Source organism: Gordionus sp. m RMFG-2023, chromosome 1 (assembly GCF_954871325.1).
Source record: "Gordionus sp. m RMFG-2023 chromosome 1, tfGorSpeb1-WG-v2, whole genome shotgun sequence".
NCBI lineage: Eukaryota > Metazoa > Nematomorpha > Gordioida > Chordodea > Parachordodidae > Gordionus > Gordionus sp. m RMFG-2023.
In genome coordinates this window covers 78,536,166-78,557,819 of record NC_088775.1, presented here as the reverse complement: position 1 = coordinate 78,557,819, position 21,654 = coordinate 78,536,166, and the positions used below count along the sequence as shown (strand labels likewise).

General features: G+C 24.9%; 1 protein-coding gene and 1 long non-coding RNA gene across 6 annotated transcripts; one reads left to right on the top strand and one right to left on the bottom strand.

Moving 5' to 3' along the window:
* The first annotated feature begins 7,646 nt into the window (after nucleotides 1-7,646).
* Nucleotides 7,647-8,810, top strand: LOC135922928 (uncharacterized). The gene is made up of 3 exons (XR_010571070.1): nucleotides 7,647-7,709; nucleotides 7,858-8,057; nucleotides 8,769-8,810. It is a non-coding gene; the product is annotated as an uncharacterized LOC135922928 (long non-coding RNA).
* Nucleotides 8,811-12,492: 3,682 nt separating this feature from the next.
* LOC135931335 (lactoylglutathione lyase-like) lies at nucleotides 12,493-20,803 on the bottom strand. Of its 5 annotated transcripts, none has more exons than XM_065468380.1 (7): nucleotides 20,655-20,803; nucleotides 20,533-20,615; nucleotides 20,348-20,488; nucleotides 20,244-20,311; nucleotides 20,114-20,194; nucleotides 16,412-16,462; nucleotides 12,639-12,747 (listed from the first exon to the last, which is right to left on the bottom strand). In XM_065468380.1, the coding sequence occupies exons 1-6, from the start codon at nucleotides 20,712-20,714 to the stop codon at nucleotides 16,452-16,454; spliced, it is 444 nt and encodes a 147-aa protein (XP_065324452.1). In that variant the 5' UTR covers nucleotides 20,715-20,803; the 3' UTR covers nucleotides 12,639-12,747; nucleotides 16,412-16,451. The 5 variants fall into 5 exon arrangements, with proteins under 5 accessions (XP_065324449.1, XP_065324448.1, XP_065324452.1 ...); XM_065468378.1 differs by having other exon boundaries at nucleotides 20,114-20,203; nucleotides 20,655-20,800; XM_065468377.1 differs by lacking the exon at nucleotides 16,412-16,462 and having other exon boundaries at nucleotides 12,493-12,747.
* Nucleotides 20,804-21,654: the final 851 nt, after the last annotated feature.

Here is a 21,654-nt window from a genome sequence, read left to right as displayed (position 1 = left end):
GAATTTAGGAGCCCCGGAAAAAAAAATCCCCGTTTTTTAAGATATTAATAAAATAGGAGAAAAATATATCCATTGAATAATAATCCTCAAATAATATATATAAAATTTTGAGAAAATCAGTTCCGGAGAATTATATTCTAAGAATTATTATTGGGGATTTTTTTTCCAGGGAATTATTTTCCGCTTACCCAAAATTTGATTAAAATATTTTCAAAAAGTGAAAAAATGGGTTATTGATAATAAAAAAAGGATTAATAATTGAATGAAATAAAAGCAAATAAAAAGTTATACAAGAAATGTTGAAGGATTTTTTTTTAGTGTTTGATAAAATATTAGTATATTTTTCAATCTAATGATAAATTAATTTTCCAGGTAAATTTAATCAATAATCATATTGTATCGATTTTTTATAAAAAATAATCAACTTATAAAACGTTTCAATTTTATTTTATATATAAAATATTATTTTCCTATTATTCGTTTTAAAGGTAAAAGTCATTTTTATGATATAATTTTAATTTTTGCAGTGGCACTAACAGATGATTTTATCATTTCGGCTTTTTTTTACGCTGACTAAAAAAGACTATTTAGTCAATTATATATTTTAGCCATGTGATAAAACCACTTTTGTCCCTCTGACTCTAATAAAATAATGTGGAGAAAAATGTAATTTAATACCCACTGTGCACGTATAATATTTTAAGGATAATTAACATAAACTTTAATTGAATTTTAAAACAGGGCGGTTTACTGATAAGTAATTATAAATTTAAGCCAGATAAAAGGAATGTTAGAAAAAAAAATTATATATATTTTTTTTTAATTTTAATTTCGAAATAAATTCCTAATCCAAATAGCATGATAGTAATGTTTTTTGTTTTTTTTAATTTAAAATATATTTCATTTTTAGTATTTATTAAAATTTAAAAATCCTAAATGGTTAGGTATTGTTAATTTATTAGAGATATATGGTTTTTCAATATATAATTTTATCTAAAAGATAGAAAAAAAATGGCATTTAATATAAAAATTATTAAATTATTCTATATAACCTAAAAATAAAATATATAATTATAATTTCATTCACACATAATTCGCAATCTTCAAAAATCTATTTTAAAATAACAGTTAGACAACTTGAATCTAGGATCGAATTGAAAGGATTTTGATTATCAGTTGTTAAAAATTAAAACATTTCCCAATAATTGCAATTAACGATATAACGAAAGAAGATAAATTAAATAATTTTTTAAATTTCTTAAGACTTGTATCCAAAATTTCAAAAAAATCTATTCGCATGTCCAAAATATAATTCTTTTAAAAAAATTTAATATACAATTTCATTAAAATGTTAAAACTTTTGAAAGATTTATAACTTTTCGAAATAAAAGGATTTTGGACATAGCCTAAATAGGAAATAATTGGGGAAAGAATTTGATTATTTTTTTTTATATTATTATGAGGATATTCAATTAATAACGATTAAAAATAACTAAACGTCATTCATTCATTTAAATGTGCATCAATACAAATCAGCTGATGACATGCCATTTTGATTTCTCGACTAATAATTCATCACAATTTTACGAAAACTTTAAAAAAAAATATTACATAGGTTAACCAGAATAGCGTGTCATCAGCTGATTTCTATTCAACGACTCTTTAATGTAAATAAGTATTATTTATTATGTTATTGCAGTTTGAAAATTTTTTTGCAGGAAAATTCTGAAATAAATATTATATGAAAAGCCATTATATGGAGCTCGAGCTCCCAATATGCCCTCCTGATAGAAGGTTCCCATATTTGGTCGGATCGAACAGGGCCTTGTAGGGCTTCAGTCGATGCCAATGATTTATATTTATTTCTAATTATAAAATATTATTCTAAATAATATTTCTCAAATATTATTCTAAATAATATTTCTCAAATATTATTCTAAATAATATTTCTCAAATATTTTTCGTTGAGTCAATTACATATTTTTTTTACCTCATGATTTTTGACTACATTATTATAAATAAATATGTAAAATTATATGAATTAGATCTAATTCAATGTTTGCCTTTAAACCAAAGCAGAAATCTTTAGACGAAATTGTGTATGACAATGAGGCTTTGATAAGTAATCTGAAAGATCAAGTGTCTGATTACATTTATCATAATGCAAAGTTAGTAAAAAAAATTATTATAAACATGGGTTTATATTTAAAGGGTTAGAGATTCTGAAGATAATTTTTCATCATTCCTTCAGATTATAGCTAATTCATATAGTAGCGAAAAATATCAAGATCATAATAAAATTGATGCATCCTTCAAGAATCATCTTAATCTAATATGCCATAATTTGGTTAATCTGGCTGATTTGAAAGATTTTAAAGTAATTATTAAATTAAATGTAATGAAATTAATTGCACTGCGCAAATATATATATAGAATCCAATATTAAAATTTTGATTTGACTCACCTAATAGGTTCTTTCCTTATGGTCATTCAATCCGAAATTAGATATAACAAAATGTTAAAAAATAATTTTAACGCCATTTCTTTTTGTTTCAATATTTACTGTTCAGCCTTTAAATCAAGAGTAGGTTCAGGATCCAGGGTTGGGCATTACTTCATAAAGTTATGGATACAAGTTACTTAAAAAATATAACGGTTAAGAACACTCCTTTGCATAATTAATTGTAATAAAATAATAAGCGAAAAGTGTAAAAAATTGCAATAAAGATGAAAAAGCCTACTGAATAAAAAATGATATTGATTCGAGTGATTAATAATGGCATTCTTTTTATTTTATATTTTTGAAAAATTGGTAAAGAGAAAAATGATATTTTCACATTTTGGGAAAAATATCCCATAAGCAGGTCCAATTTTAATAGGCTTTTGTATGTTTCAAAATTTATATCACTGATATCTCAATTTTTTTTTATATTTTACATATTAGCCTTGTATATGGTGAATTCCATATCAAATCAATCAAGGTTTCAACCCGACCCCCAGAATTTTTTAATTTTTTTTATATTGATATACTATGAAAAAAAATGAAATTTTACTTCATTCGCTAAGATATGGGTGTTCAAAAAGCAGAAAATTGGTACATTTTTGACAAAATGCACTTCATTAATTTTCAAATATCTCAAAAATAAATAATTTAGAGCAATAATTAAAATTTTATTATATAGCTTAATAATATATCTGGAATATGATATATAAATAAATATGCAAACCCAATATACCAAAAACCAGAAATACGTAACCGGAAATAGCCTTAGAAAATAGGTATTTACTATTTCAAAATCTATTTTCTGTAGATGTATACCAGACTGCTTTATATTTATGCAAAATCCTAGACAGGGTTGAATGCGGGTCTAGGAGTTTTGACCCTTTATATGGCTAAAATTGATCATAAATTTAACATAAATATCATTATATTTAAATTTAGTGAAGATATACGTAATAATTTTTTACAGAAACCTGCACCGGGCCGGGCCGTATTTTAATTTTTTAAAATATATCCGGACCGGGCCCAAAAATTAAAAATGGTACCTCTGCAGGCCTCTGAATTTTTATTTAAAATTATGTCTAAATGAAAGACCTTTATTTGATTATTTAAAAAAATTATTTAAGCGGTAGGGCGGGGGGGGGGGTGAGGCGCGGTGATAATGTGGTTTATTTAATACTTTGGTTAAATTTTCTCTTGAAATTCGTGAATAATTCTAAAAATATTTATAACTTAATTTGGCCAAATAATTTCTATAATTACACACAATAAAATCAAAAATTTATAATAATATATAAAATTTTTTAATTATATCATATTAATTCACTCGAAAAATTTGAATAAATTTCCATTTTTATCTTATTTTCTTCCAGGGGAATAAAGAAATAAAATTTTGGGTTATAAAAATTTGTTTTGCTTTCAAAAACCTGTTTTTAAGATGATTTTTCATATTAGATATTCATATGAATATCTAGGTCGTGCTGCTAACCTTTTAATAACGTTCCCGAAACTGTCACAGGAACTTTTACCAGGTGTGTGCCACTCTTCCTTTTTCACAAAATCATTTTCATGAATGTAGAGGTTGATAAAGTTCTCAGAAAAATAATGAACTTTAACTAATTTTTCATTTCTTTAAAGAAAAAGATCAATTATTTGAAATAAATAAAATACACATGCTTTGTGCTTTAAACAATCTCGAAATTTGCTTGTTTAATAGTATCCTGATTATTGTTCCAATGGAATCCTTGTGCATGGTCCTGAACTACAAATGCATAATTTTCTGAATGGTCAGTAATAACAAAGAATTCGCCAACATATTGATTGGACTTTAATAAGTTTTGAAATATTGATTGTTGTGAAGTTATAATCAAATTATTTAATTTTTCGATTAAATAATCTACAAATTAGCTGTCGGATTATGTCAGAATTTCAAGAATTGTTATATAATCATTGAATTCGCGCCAAATAATAAATAGTGATGCTAAAATAAAAGATTTAAAATTATTTCCCCAAATAATTTCAAGAGAAAATTTAACCAAAGTGTTAAATAAACCACATTAACACCCCTCTCCCACCCCACATCTCAAATAATTTATTTAAATAATAAAGTAAGGGCCTTTCACTTAAACATAATTTTTAAATAAAAATTATTACCTAAGTATATCATTTAAATTTAGATATGATGATATTTATGTTAAATTCTAATCAATTTTAGTGATATAAAGGGTTCCTAGACCCACATTCAGCCCATTCTAGGATTTTGTACAAATATAAAGCAGTTTGGTATAAATCTACATAAAAATAAATTAGAAAAAAATGCTTTTTTATCTATGGTCATTTCCGGTTGTTGATATTAGGGTTTCTATCACATTTATTATGTCAAAGACTGTTATTAAGCTGTATAATAAAATTGAAATTATTGCTCTAACTATATTTATCAATTTTATAATATACACGGCTTTAAAAATTTCAGTAATTTACATTAATACGCTGGAAAAAAATGAAATTAAAAAAGTGGGATAGGACGACCTCTCTACTAAAGCAGAAGTTTATTTTTATTATCAAATGATAATATAATAATTTAAATAATATTTATTAGAAGATTTTTTAATTATATTTTGTAATTATAAAATAACGAAAAAAACTACGTTAAGTTACTCGTAAAAATTATAACTGTTACAGCTCTTCGTGACATTTTTAAAATGAACACTACTTGCAAAGTAACAATAATATAAACTTTTGCCTAACCCTGGTTCTGATCATCCTCAAATTGTCAATATGATTCGAATTAAAGAGAGAACCAGGATCAAGAACACTTTGTTTTTTATGAAACTCCTTATGTAGAAGCGTTCACATCAAAATGCATTATCCTTTAAAAGTAGTAATAGTATTTAGTAAACCGAATATTCATAGTTTCATAAGAGAATAAGCAATATCGATGCTATTACGAGGAGTAGTAAGTAATTTCAAGAATTGGAATATTCTTTCAAAATTGTATAAAAATTTTGCTGTCGTTCCCGTATAACGATTTTCTTTGACTAATAGGATTTGGTCATCACTTTTATTTAAAATACGTTACCCAACCCATGATCACGATCCAAAAAAAATTCAAAAATATACCACCACTTAGGAATACTTTTATAAATATGTGTACTGGACTTAAATATTTGGTAGATATTTTAAGAATGTATTTTTTTGGTAAAATCCTTTATATTTTTATAATAGATTCAAAGATTGCAAATTTTTATTACCAAAATTTTGGAATCGTATTTTAAAGAAATTCAGAAATTTAGGGTTTTATAAATAAATGATTATATTTAATTATATATTTTATTCATTTTTAGCAAATCACCAAAACTTCGGAGAATCGCATATTCAGATCACAGGATAATATTTTTTCATTGAAAAGCATTAACTCACTTTATGACGAAAGAATGGTTCATGAAATCGAGTCATTAAAAATGAAAAAAATTCAAGTAAATCATTTGAATTAATTGTAATTTCAGTTTATTTTATATTATTTTGTTAATTTTTATTGAAAACAATTAAGGAATATAACTGCGTATCGGTATGATGATACTCTTGAGTTAAAATATAATGACCATTATTCATCACAGAAACTTTCGTAATATTAACAAAAAATAAATTGTAAATCAGGTATATTAAGAAATACAATTTTTGGAATCATCAAACCTTCACTGAAAATGATGCTTAGTGTTATTGAGAAGCCTATCGACTCGATTAGGAATATAGCCAAAAGAATATCATGTAAGCCTTGAGATTTTGAAAAATACTGTTCCATACATTCGTCCTATCTATGAGAAAAATATCCAGGTTCTTACATAATATTATTTTGGCTAAAATCTTAATCGGGCCGTTCTCGACCCGCATTCCTCTAGGGGATCCATTTTTACAATAGTAATTAGTTATCTTTATTCGTTTATTCGCTAACAGCTAATTTAATGTTATATTCTGTTTGGCTATTTTAGAAACAGGTATATGAGGCTGGTTATAAGAATATTTAACTTTAGAATTCATATAAAATTTTTAAAGGGCAAAAAAATTACTTAAAAAATTTTATATTTTCTTTAAAAAAATAAAATATATGGTTTTAAGAAATGGTCTCATAATTTAGAAATATATTTTTTAAATTATCTATCAATTTTTCAGATCAAAATAGCTCTTTTAAGTACGATACAATTGGGTTAAAATGAATGGGGCATGTTGTTTAAGATTAGTTTGTATTCTGAATTAGACTTTTTTTTAAATCTTCGCGCATTTTTTGATATTTTTACCAAAAAATTATGATCAGAAATTATATTCGAAAAAGAACTTCATATGGAAGATAACAAAATAATTTAAACAAATTAACGTTTAAAAGTTTTAATCAAGAAATGAAACTTATCAAACAATTAAAGGTTATATTTAGAAAACTCAAATTTGGTCAAACTCCATAGAAGTATAAATCAAGAATTTGTTTTACTCTACCTCAGGAGATAAATTATGCAAGTATTTAATTGAAGTTTCTGTGATTGATTATTTTCAGATCAGAAATAATTAAATTTGAAGAATTATTATATTTCGTAATGAGGATTAGTTCCAGTGTCTAATCTATATAGCTTTTAAACACATGGATTTGTAATTTTAACCCCCCCCCCCTTCTTTTTCCTAAAAAAATGTAATAATTATCTAAAAATTATATATTAACAATTTTTACTTAAAAAATTATGTAATTAAGAAAAAGTGCTCAATTTAGCTTAGCAAGGGTATAGCTAAAATTGCCAATGAAACCTTCTCTATAAATATTTAATTTTCATGAAAGGTACAAAATATTTTTCTTTAAAATTTAAACCAACAATTGCTATAAGTAAGAAGTATAATTTGTAATATATTTATGCAAAATAAATACTTATTTTAGAAGTTAAGGGTGTTCAAAAAGTGCTGTAGCTCACCAACCCCAGTCTCCCTTGCTAATCAAATTAATATTTATACATCTTAAAAAAATTGAAATTAATCAATATATGCATATAAATTTAACACTATGCAACTTTCTTTTATCCATTTTACTAAACAGGAAGTAATCGTAGAATTTTTCACAACTGAATTATATGTTTGCACTAAAAATTTGGAAATTTTAATAGCGGCACAAGATATCATTCACAAAATGTCTAAAGAAAAACCAATAAAGCAAAAAGAATTTAAAACAAAAGTATGTCTTAAAATTACATTATATAGTCCGGCACAGATGAATAAATAATTTACAACAAATCTTTACTAGAATTACAAAAAAAAAGAATAAGAATGAAAAGAAAATATATTAACATATTATATATTTTTAAAAATATTTTATACTTTAGCCTCAAAATCCAAATATGCCAATTAATTATATGTCAACCAACGTTTTAAATAACGACAATAATAGAATTCCTTATGCAAATACGCGATTTCCTTATAATTTCAATTCTTTTAATACTCCCTTTAATTACAGACCCACCATGCCTGGAGGTTATTTAAATGTCGGGTATCCTGGATTTCCTTTTAAAGATAATTCTAGCGGGTAAGATAAAATATTAGCTTTTTAAAAAAATATATGCACAACCTTTTTATTTCCATCTTTTTAATTTGTATGATTTGCGACATGAGAGGTGGTAATATTTTAACTTCATACTGTATAATAATCCATACCCCTAAAGTTATTATTTCAGGTCTGTTTCTTTTATATAGGATCGGAGTTTACTTTATCTCCATAAAAAATAATAGTAATTTCCCACATAATATAGTTTAATAAGGTTATATTTAAAAGAGTTTGGTTTAATATATCAAAGATATGCAGGGCCGGTCAGGCTCTATATCTGGGGATACGGGCCGTATTTAATTTTTTTTTAAATATACCCGTACCCAGGTCTAAAAATTTTTTTAAACAAAAAACCCGGGTCAGATATAAACCGAATATTTTAAATCGCTACTATAAACTATAAATTTTAAAAATAAATGTAATAAAATCCAAGTCGGGCCATGCAAATGGTATCTCTGCGTCTCTGGTATATATTCTTAAATTTATACTCAGACTAAATATTTTTTTACAATTCCTCTACTCTAGTCTAGCCTTAGCTTTCATTATTTTTTTCCTCATACTTATACCTTAAAATCGGCTTTTAATTGAGCAACTATCAAAAGTTTTTTTTTAAATTGAAACTTTTTGAGTTGACTATAATGGACAAATATTTTCTTCCTTTTAAACCGCTAGTATTTACTTCTCTTTTTTTAGATCTAAATATATCTCGAATACAAAAGCCAAGATGGATACAACATATTGAACTTATTTTACTTTTAAACTATATTTATTAACTTAATACGTTCAATTATTATTATTATAAGCAAATATATTTTTTAATGTTTTGATATTAATAAATAATAAAATATGAATAAAGGATAGTGTTATTTGTAAATTATTATCCTTTATTTGGAAATAAATAAAAAAAATGAGGTAGAAACATGCCTAGAAAATCGTTTTGAAAAAACGTTCTGCCTATAAATGGCCTACAATAAGTATTTTATAAATCAGTTGTGTATTTGTAATTGGATTATATCCAACGTGTTTAATTTTGTGAATTTATTATATTATCTCTAGACAACTCTTTAAAGATGAAGAAATAAGAACAATGCGATTATTTTCAAATAGTATAATGTGATTAAGATTTTAGGCAATATAATATTATGGAAGCTTGGAGATTTCGTTTATAGGTAGCAGCAAGGTTAAGATCTAAATTTACCAAATCTTGAGGCTCACATAATATTATGTTGGTCAAAATATTAATCGGACCGTTTTCAAAAATCGACTCATATTGGGCCGTTTAACATCACTAATCAAGGTAGCTTGAAATCAAAAAAATATATTAAAATTTTAATGCCCGGGGTAACCTATTAAAATTTTGCAAAAAATTTATTTACAAATGATTCGGTTCATATTATTTTTCGCGCGGCCAGGTATAATTTTTTTTTTAAAAAAATATCCTACGCAGGCTGTGCAAATCTAATTTGCATCAAAAACAAATTAAATCTTTCATTTGTGAGATTTAAAAAATAATATAATTATGCATACCATATCTCAGCTATTTGGATAGCTGCAATATAAAGAAAAACATGGATCATACATCTGTTAAATGAAATCAAAAATATGCTTTGAAAAATAATCTTTTTTATAGTCCTCTATATAGGTCTGCAAGGCTCGTTAAGAATTTTAGCCTAAGTTGCCCAAGCCGCTAAATTATTTGTACGACTCGGAATTTAACAATTTGCCCGAAGTTCGGTAAATTCTAAAAAATATTGCCTAAAACCCGGCTCGAAATTTTCTAAAAAAATTTGCCCGCGAATAAGTTTCTTAACGCCTTTACAATTTTAAGCATTATCTATCATATTTAAAAAAAATTATAAGTTTTCGGTGTGAATTTTTAAAAGCGATTTTTTGAACAATTGGAATGGACATGAATTATTAAAATATTGGTCTAATCAAAAATGTGGCTGCCCAAGAATTCGTTTAAAAAAATTAACAGGATATGCTACTTTAAATTAATGACATATCAAATAAAAAAATCTATAAATCAAATTACCCAAGCATCAAAATTAATTTTCCATATACTAAGCTACTAAAAGATCTAGACAAAATATAGAAAGAATTTAAACTAATAATGTTTTTATCTTGATTTTTAAAATATCATATCATACAATAAAATAAATAGTGTTTATTATTTTATTCCAAAGGTTGTGTGCCATTTCTTGCCAACCTTCATTTCATCATATCGTAATAATAATAGCCTATTCATCCCCATCGTTTTTATTAAGCATTTTAATTTATTTTAAGTGTGTCCTAAATGGATTGAAAAGAACCTCAAAATTTATAAATTTTCGCATTAATAAAATTATGAAACATATTCGAAATTCTCCATAATTTTACAAAAAAAACATAACTAAAAAAAAGAAAATAAAATACGAAAAATAACTAGGGATGTGAACCCGGACCCTGAACCCTTCTGGACCCTCGTTTTTGGCTGAACCCGGACCCGGATCCTTTTAAAAAGTGGAGGGTCCAAGGGTTCAGGGTGTTAAAAATTTTTAACTTAAATTTTTTTTTTTAAAAATTAATGTAAAAATATAATTTTTAAAAAATAATATAAAATTTTTATAATTTTATTAATTTTTTCGTGGAATCTCCTAAAAAATAGTCACTTTAAAACTATAATGATAAAGCAAGGGATGTTGTAAAATATTTAAGAACTCCCACAATTGTTAGAATATTAAAATCCATGAAAAGGTAAATGGCAATTTTAGATTGCACAACACGTTGGTCCTCTATGTGTATGATGCTATAGCGATTATTAAGTTTGAAAGATTTCTGTAATGATTTTATCATAGGAGCATGAGAAATCATTTTGTCAGAAGATGATTGGAATCAAAGCTTACTAGTGTGCTGGTTCCTTTAAAAATAACAACATTAAGAGTGCAAGCTGAACAATTATGTTTATCGGATTTTTATGGCATATGGTTAAGATGTCGATTAGAGTTAGGGAGCTTAACAAGTTCTTTATCAAATGAAGTATTAAAAATACGAAAATAAGAGAGCAACAATATTTACAAAATAGTGTTGTATATGCTTCGATATATTTAGACCCGCGATAACAGGTTTTATTAAGTAGTGAGCAAAAACAAATGGCTATAGACCATCTTGAAGATTTATGTCATACCCAAAACTCTATTATTTACAATACATTGGTGGTTACAACAATATCTACTGGTTGTAGCGATAACAATAATGATATTGATGATCTGGAAATTTTACTATTAGATAGAGAAAAAAAAATTAAATTATCATCTGATAGAAAGGAGCAAAAAATATCTATTGTATCTTTAATAGAAAAGTTCTCGAAAGTTATGAGAATAAATAGAGATGCAAACATTTTAAAATTCTGGGAGGAAAATTCTTCAATATATCCAGAATTATATACCTTTTCTAGAATCGTCATGGCTGTACCGGCGACACAAGTACAATAATTTATGTATTATAAAAATGACTATCTATTTTAGGTAAGCGTAGTAGGTGGATTTTCATCGTTGACTAATTTACGTGGAAATCTGAAGAATGATATTTTAGAAGGTATCATGATTGTGTGATTGAATAAAATATTTAAAATATAAATTATCTCATTTCGAATTATAAATGTGTATATATTGAAGTATAATAAAAAATGAATGAAAAAAAGTCTTATTTTGAGCCATTATTTTTATGTTTCCTCTGAACCCGGGTCCTTTTTAAATTTATTACCGGACCCGAACCCGGACCCTTTTTTTTGTCGAAGGGTTCACATCCCTGAAAATAACAAACATATTTTAATATTACTTAGTAGTTTTTTCAAATTGCCAAAATAAATAAATTTTTAAAAATATATTAATTCTATTATTATTATTATTTTAAATAACGAAAAATGTAAAACAATTTTATTTTTAAATTTTAGCTTATGTTATTTTTTTTTCTTCAAATTAATAAATTTATTTATTTATATTTTTTAAATTAAGGATATGGCCTAAAAAATCGGAAATAAATTTAGCAAAAGATTTCTTTATAATTAAAAAGTAAAATAAAAATAAACAATGTGTATAAAAATGTCATGACAGGCCAATATAATTGCCCAAACCAAATTTTTGTATTAAATTGCCCGGCCCGAAATTTTTTTTTTATCTACGACTTGCCCGACCCGTTTTAATTAGATTAAAATAAATTTTAGGCTTTGCAGATCTCTAGTCAGCTTTAAGATAACAACTAACACCTATAGTGCAAAATAGTTTCATGATTCCCTAGGCGATATCCCAGATTTGTAAATGGGACTTGTCTAAATTTTTTATAAATGTTAACATGAATATGATAAAAACAAATCTATGGTAAGAAATCATGCTTTACAATCAATAAAATATAAATTTTTTATTTGAAGCCTATAATTTTTAGTTATATACCAATAATTTATAAATAATATAGTAAATTCATAATCTAATAATATTATATATATATAAATGGCTATATAACTGATTTGAGAATATAGACATTTTGATTGCTTGACATAAATTTGAAACAATTATTGTATATATGAGATAAACGCGCTAAATCTATTTGGCAAGCTGAATCATCGATTGAGCTGATAATATTTCTATCCAATAGCCATCTGGATCCTTTATAAATGCAATTCCTTTCATTTTTCCTAATATAAAAAAATAAGATTCAAGATACAAATATTATGATATCCAAAATATTTCGATTAAATCAAATTTATTATAAAATTCCTTTTTAGTTAAGTTAACAAGTATGCAAAACAAAATGTATCCAATTCTAGATTCATACGAAAATTTTAAGTATATTTTCTTACATCTTTTTAAATCCTAAACACTGATTAGACAAACAAATCGTTCCAATATTAAAGTGGACTAATTAAGATTACAATAAAATAACCGTTTTTATTTCATTTTTGGATATATTTTGACTCAAATAAATGAAGGATTTGTGATTCATCAAATGGCTCTTTCCAATTTACAAATAAATATTGAAAAAATAAAATATTAGCACAATTATATTCATAAGATATAAATACATCTGAATGCTAATTAATTTAACAATATAAATTTTGGTATGAAAGATTAATTTTAGTCAATAATCCACCAAGAACGTCCTGGATTGCAAACATTAAAAAATATTTTTATTGTAATTTTGTACCAATTAGTACCTGAGAAGTAGAACATTAGAAAACTAGCTCCACTTAATATATATATTTAATCGTCAATACAGTACTTGTGATTTACTTATCAAATAATCACAATGTTTAATTTGATATTTTATTGTTATTTACATATTGGTTAATTAAGCCATAATATTTTTTTTAACAATAATATATTTACTCTTAAACATTTTGTATCTTCAAATATTTTATTATTTGTGTTCGAAATTGTCATCCTTCATACAATTAGTTTAGTTATAATAAATTTTAAATTTTCCAAGAAATTCTTTCAATAAAAAATTATCCCACCCCCTTATAGATTCCTGGGTATTTCTCAGTTATTAGCATTGATTTTGACTTTTAATTAGTTGGTATTGGAATTGAAAATCAACCCAATATTATATTAAAATCTAACATTATCCAAATAAATCATATACAATAAGGTTCAATAAAAATCAATTTGATTTAAGTTAGCCCGATTTTTTTTAAAAAAATACAGTGATTGAGTAATTTAAAATAAAATTCTATTTACTAAATTTGATTGACGAATGCATTAAGGCACCCAATTGGGAAATAACAATAGATAAAATTATAAATAATAAAACCACCATTATATCGACTAGTTAAATTTCTTAAAACAGTTTGCATTTATCATCGAATTTTTGATCGTGTAGGTTTTTCATATGATAAAATATCAAATTAACTCATTTATTATCAGTATATATTAATAATTTTTTTTCCGGATCTCCTAATGCATAAATTTTTTACTTGCAAGGTAATATTATACTAAAGAGAAAAAAAATTATGATGTATGATATTTTTTAATCTAAATCTGTGACTTCTCCAATTGAAATTTTAGTTTAAATAAAAAAAATCCCAAATTTTGCCAGTATGAATGGTTTTATATTACAGGCACAAATGCGTATTATAATTTTGTATGAAAATTTGAAATAATGTACACAAATTATGATTATTTGATACCTTTAATTAACCTTAAATATCTAGGCATATTCATATAATTTTTATAATTTAAATATATCCAGAAATTTTTTAAATATTTGTAGCTAGCATTATATTAAATTTTACATGTGAAGTTTGTAATCTCAAACAAGTTGGACAGTATCACATTTGCATCTAAGATAAAAATATTTATATCTTAATCAACTTTGCATTCAAAAAGATGTAAATACTTTTAAAAATAGTTAATTTAAATATATTTAACTTTAAAGTCCAGCTTTTTTATTAAGTAAAAAATTTTTTAAAATAAATTTTTCATTTAAATCCTTATTTCTAGATTTAATAAAAAAATAATGATTCCATATGGCATCTATGGGAGTCTAAATACAAAAATTATGTTCTTAGGAATAAAAATGCTATCACTATGATAAATATTGTCAGATTCTATGTGTAATCCACAGGAATAGTAGGCAGTGATCTCCATTGGGCAACGAATTTTTTTTTATTTGTCCCAAAAAGCCCGATCAAAATAAAAGTAAAAATTATTTGCACGCCCGGCCCGAATTTAATTAAATTTAATATTATTTTTGATTGTAAATAATCTACAAATAAAAAAAAATACCGCTGTTTCTTGCGAGATTTTAAAATAAATTAATTTATTTAAATGCAATGATATCATATTTAAACATTTTAGCCCGACTTGGCCCGGATTAAATTTTTTAAAAAATATTAGGACTGACCGAGCCCGAACCGAAATTATTTTTTTTAAAAATAGACGCAGCCTGAAACCCGTTTAAACTGGACCGTGAGTTGTAATCTCTCTAATAGAAGGTATATGATAAAAACTAAAAGATATAGAAAGTTTATAATTTGACAAAAATTGAAACATAAAAATGAGGATAATTTAAAACGTAAAACTACCGCATGGTAGGTTTGAGAAAATTTTACCACCATTATTGTTTCCCATTCTAAATCGCTAAAAATTGGGAACATGGCTTATATCTCCTAGAATATTTTTAAAGTAAATTTGAAATTAATAATAATAGATACTAGGGGATTAAATACTTGTATTTAAATTGAAAATTTAAAAAAAATCGCTAAAATGGAAGAAATATCATCCAAATTCCCAATTTGATTTCCAAAACTGGGATTTTGGATATTTCTTCCATTTTAGCGATTTTTTTATTATTTTCAATTTAAATAGTATTTAATCCCTATATTATAATAATTTCAAATTTACTTTAAAAATTTTCTAAGAGATATAAGCCATGTTCCCAATTTTTAGCGATTTTTGTTTTAGCGATTTAGAACCTATCCCGTATGTGAAGCTGGCTATTTTTTTAATATAAAATTTTTTTTAAATTTTTTTATTAATACCATTTTCTAAATCTCCTTGATAAACTATACACGATTCTATATTCATTTTTATAAAAATAATCTATCTTGACCGGGGACGCGTATTTTAGTCAAAAAATGGAAAAAAAAATGTTTTTTCAAAATTTTACTAAATTATACTACTTTTTTTTAAAATAAAAAAAAACATTTTCTGTATCCATTTAATGAGCTAAATATGAATCTGCTTTTATTTAATCTTGACCAGGGACGCGTAGTTTTTTCATGTAAAAAATTAGTATTTTAAAAATTTTACTAAGTTACCACTTTTTTTTTAAATAAAAAAAAACATTTTCTGTATCCATTAAATGAGCTAAATATGAATCTGCTTTTATTTTTTAAAAAAAAATGTATCTTGACCCGGGATGCGTAGTTTTTCATTTAAAAAAATAATTTTTTAAAAATTTTACTAAGTTATCATTTTTTTTAAATCATAAAAAACATTTTCTATATTCATTTAATGAGTTAAATAGAATCTGCTTTTATTTTTTTTAAAAAAATGTATCTTGACCAGGGACGCGTAGTTTTTCATTTAAAAAAAATAATTTTTTAAAAATTTTACTAAGTTATCATTTTTTTTAAATCATAAAAAACATTTTCTATATTCATTTAATGAGCTAAATATGAATCTGCTTTTTTTTAAAAAATATTGTATCTTGACCGGGGACGCGTAGTTTTTCATGTAAAAAAATAATTTTTTAAAATTTTTACTAAGTTATCATTTTTTTTTAAATCATAAAAAACATTTTTTAACTCATCTTATAAAGCTAAATAAGATTTTTTATTAATATTATATAAATTAAACCTGTTTGACTGGGGACGCGTAGTTTCCGGGGACACGTATTTTAGTCATGCCCTTCAATATTTAATGTTTATACATCATTGTCTAAGGCGTTAATATCAGGGTTGGCATGTCGGTCAATTGACCGGTCAAATTCGGTCAATTGACCGGAGGAATATTTGACCGGTCAAATACTCTAAAATATTAATGGCGAATAAATATTTTGATATAATTAACTAGTATGCATTAAAAGCATGTTTATCAATCTTATTAGGTTACAATTATTTAAAAAATTATTTGTATCATGAATTGTTAAAAACAAAAGAATTTTTTTATTGTTAAAATATAAATATGTAATTTTCCTAAATATAGTAATATTTTTAGTTATTTTTTTGCCTAATCATTGCCGTTTCTCGCCTTCTTCATTTTTTTCAATTCATTTTTCTTAAAAAAAATAAAAATACCCGATTTATTATAATCATAATATAATTTTTTCATTCTTATTTTTTAATAAATTTAAATTTTATTTAATATTTAGCCGAGTATAAATTAAATTAATTCTCATTTGTTTTACTTACACTTGCTATATTTGGTTTTTAAAATTAATTTTCATTTTAATTGTTCTGGTCAGATTTACGGAATATTATTCAATTCTGGTAAAAAGTTATATATATTATATTTATAATATTAAGAATTGGAATAATTGGTCGATAATTATAAAATAGTTAAGATTGATTAACTTTACAATAATCAAAATCATTTTTTGTTAAATTTTAATATATTAGGGATTATGGTCAAACCAAAGCATCATGTTTGGAAACATTTTCAAGAAGTACGCGATGGTAAATCAGTTAAAGCGGTGTGCAAGTTTTGCAAGATGTCCTATATCACCCACGTTGATAGAATGGTCAAACATTTATTAAGCAGCTGTACTATGTGCCCTGTTATAATTAAGGAAAAATTTTATTCAAATTCCAAAATATCAACCTCTACAAAAAATATCACAAATGTAATTTGTAATACTTCTAAGTCTAACTCTAATGAAGAATTGGGTGAAATTAGTGAGAATGATTATCAAATGAACAATATTTTGTCTTGTGACTCAGGAGAATTTGATTCCATTATTTCTAATCAATCTACAAGCAAGGCGATTAAATATAAATCTCAATCTTGTATAACCGGTTTCATAGATAGAATTAATCCCAAAGAAAAAAATGAGCTGGATCAATAGTTTGCAAAGGCTGTATATGCGAGCAATTTACCTTTCCACATCACTGAAAATCCCTACATCCAAGAATTTTTTAAAAAAATACGTCCTATTTACACATTACCCAGGAGAAGGCAGCTGGCTGGATATCTTTTAGACAAAGCGTCAGGTGATATGGAGGTGAGAGTTGCAGATATAATAGATAAAGCTCCTTACTTATCAATTGTATCAGATGGCTGGAGCAACATTAGAAACGAGAGTATTATTAATTTTATGGTGATGACGCCTGTTCCAGTGTTCTACAAATTTCTAAATACTGAGGAAAATCGCCATACGGCAGATTATATTGCCCAGGAATTTAAAAATGTAATTCATGAATTGAATCCGGTAAAAGTATATTCTTTAGTTACTGATAATGCCGCTAACATGAAAGCAGCCTGGAGAATTCTAAAATCTGAATCTATTTATAATCATATACAATGTTATGGTTTTGCAGCGCATACATTGCAGTTATTCTTTCACGATTTTGAACGATTGAACGCCTTCAGTGACCATATTTCAATAATTAAAAAAATTGTTAAATTTTTCAAGAATAAACACATACCAGCTGCAGTATTTTCCCGTAATAAGAATCTTCATGGCATACCATCTACATTAAGTACAATTAGCCAAACAAGATGGGCATCGTCAATAAAATGTATGGAACAAATTCAAATATGCAAGAAAGCTCTAAAAGCATCAGTTGTTGAAGAAGCTGTTTGTGATATTTGTCCCATAGAAATTACCAATAATATATTAAACGAAGAATTTTGGACGCCTTTAGCTACCTCATTGTTGAAAGTGCAAGGGGATAAATGTACTTTGGCCCAAGTAAAAAACGAGATGCTTAATTTGGAAAAACACATAATACAATCATGCCATGATTCTATATTTTCTCCATCTCAAGAAAAAAAAATTAAGGTTATGTTTGAAAAGAGAAAAACTGATCTAAATACATGTGCTCACAATGCTGCTTATTTATTGGACCCCCAATATCAAGGGGAGCATCTTACTAATACTGAATTTGATGAAGCATGTAATATAATACAAGAATTGGGTATTTTACAAGGTGGTGATAATCAAAATATTTTGAGTAATATAGTAAATTTCAGAAGCAAAAGCGGTATATTTAATAGCCATAATATGTGGAAAGTTGTAACTTCCATAAGAAACAATCAAATTTCGGCCTCAAGTTGGTGGAATGCATTTTGCCCACCTTGCCCATTAAGAGAAGTCGCTAATATTTTACTAACATTTCCTAGTTCGACTTCTTCTTCTGAAAGAAATTGGTCGGTTTAGGGCAATATTCACACGAAAAACAGAAATAGATTAAAGGCTTCTACAGCAGGAAAATTAGTAAGAGTGTATCATAATTTAAGATTGATTAAAAATATTAAAGAAAATAATGATATTGAATATGAATCGGAACAAGACTCTGCCACGGAGGGTGAAACATTGACTATAGAATGAATTAAAAAATATTCTGATATTTATTATTATACATAGATTTATTATAATATTATATAAATGCAAAATAAAGTTAATATTGGTGTAAAAAACATTTATTTGAATTTGACCATACAACCCTGGTTAATATTATATTATATTTTGACTTTACATGTATATTAATGTTATTTATTTAGATACATCAATTTAACATATTACCAATTCATTTATTTGACCAAGTATATATATATGACTAGATGATGTATACAAAATATATTATTGAAGTTTAAAGAAAATAAAAGATTAAATTATTCTCATAGCATATCGATCAAACCACATATATAGGAAGATGATGATTATTTTTGTTTTAAAAGTACCACAACAAATTCAAATAATTTAGTAGAAGTCTTTAATAACTGAAAGATGACAGGTACAATATAAATATGTCAAATAGTTATAGAAAAGAAATATTTATTAATAGAATATTTTATTTAAAAAATAAAGTTCATTACCATTTTGATTTTGACTATTTAATCAAAAAAAATAACTTGTATCTTTTTAAAATTTTTACTAAGTATCTAGTATCTTAAATACAAAATTTAAAAAAAACATCTATATTTGTATCTGGTTATAAATTTCTAAAAATTTGCCCAACCCTTCTTGTAATATTTATTAGTCATTATGCAAGAGATTTAATTTTCTTAAAATTACCTAATTATAAGTCACTTCAATGTCAATTTAATCTAGTTTAGACATTAAAAATTTTTTTTATTAAACTTTTGGGGCCGGGTTTAAAAATTAATAAAAAATTTGTGTAGGCCTCTGGTTAATTTTTTTAAATCATGGTTCTAATTACACTTCTAGTATCAGCCATTGGCATTGGTAAAACTTTTCATTACTATTAGCCAATATATTATACTACCTTTCTATTTGATAATAAAAAGTATATTTTATATATCTTATGTGCATTAGTTTGCGAAAAAAATGCTTAGATATAATAAGATTTCATGAAAAATCATCATTATTTTTATTACCTGAATCAGGTTTTTTCTGAAATTCAACCCCATTTTGTTCAAAATACTTGCAAGATTTTTCCACATCTGGTACTGATATTCCTATATGTCCTAAAAATAATGACATTATGATAAAAATATTGCTTTTTACCAAATCCTTTTGGGTCAACATTTCCATCATGATATTTAATTTTTGGGTCATCTTCTGACCCCCAATTACTTATAAAAATGGATTATCATAATAAAAATATTTACTGAGTTAGTTCTATAGTGCCTTTACGAGAAAAGGTCCATTTGATACGATCTTCTTTTGATGTTGGAATATCTGCTATATTTTCATACCCCATAAAATATATTGTAAATTTCATTTCTGGGAAATCAAATCGGTCTAATAAGCTAAAAAATACAATCAAATCTATTATGTTATTTATTCATATAACCTCATTCCAAGGATTTTTGAATAAAATTCCAATGATTTTTTAGAATCTTTAATTCGCAACATTGTTTGTTGCATTATAAAATCCTATTTATAAATATATTCAATTATATAAATAAGTATTACTTTTGTTATGTCATCTGAACTTCTACATAACGACAAAGCTTCTTGATCTGAAAGGGCCATTAAATTTAGTATGTTTATAAGTGTTATAATTTCAAAAATTTTATTTCAGTCATAATCAATGATAATATACGTCGGACAACATATAGACACGCGAATTTATTATATTTATGAGAGAAAATAATAGTAATATATTGTAGGAGTTTCGCCAAAATGGCCCGATTAAGAGATAAAGATCCTGATATTACTTATCTAAAAACAAAAAATTAAAGAGAATATTTTTTATCATTATTTTAAGAAAAATAAGTACATTAATTATTATCTATTCCAATGAAATATTATATTAAATTTTTATTATAAAATTTAATCTGTTGTCTTGTTTACTTTAGTAATTATTATTATTCAATATATGGAAAGAAGTTGTTTATAGAATAATATTTCTTAAAATAATAAAAATAAAATTTGGTATTTATATAATTCCAGTTTGAGAATAATGAAAAATATTTCGGAAATATGTCATGGTATTTTATATAATTAAGTAATGAGAAACTACCAAATATACACATCCTAAAATTAAAATAAGAGAATAAGAAAGCGTTTCTAATATTCAAAATACAGATAAAAAATTAAACTTGCTCTCCTTTAAAGTTGGAAAAAGTGGAGATAGAATAATATAATTCTCAGGCGACGATGTAGGATGTAATTTTTACTTTACGCAATTAGAAAACTATCAAATATTGGATTAAAAAATTTAAACATAAAACAAGAATTATTTTACAAATTGATTAAGGATTATGATTATGATTATTTTATATTTTAAATATTATATATAAATATATTATTGTAAGTAGTTTATGTATATATATATATATATTAAATAAAATTATATACAAAAAAATAAAAATTTTTGCATAATAATTATTTAAGATAAAAACAGGTCTGATAATTAAACTAGTTTACTTAGCCCTAAGTTATCATGAAATTATTTTACTAAATAGAGGTC

What these genes read in the sequence shown, in the direction of transcription:
- LOC135931335 (XM_065468376.1), bottom strand. Translation starts at nt 20,714, where the DNA reads ATGGCCCTTTCAGATCAAGAAGCTTTGTCGTTATGTAGAAGTTCAGAT. An exon ending in TCAAAAATCCTTGGAATGAG is followed by an intron (nt 20,489 to 20,532) that starts GTTATATGAATA and finishes TGTATTTTTTAG; the next exon opens with CTTATTAGACCGATTTGATT. An exon ending in TCAGAAAAAACCTGATTCAG is followed by an intron (nt 12,748 to 20,113) that starts GTAATAAAAATA and finishes TTTTTATATTAG; the next exon opens with GAAAAATGAAAGGAATTGCA.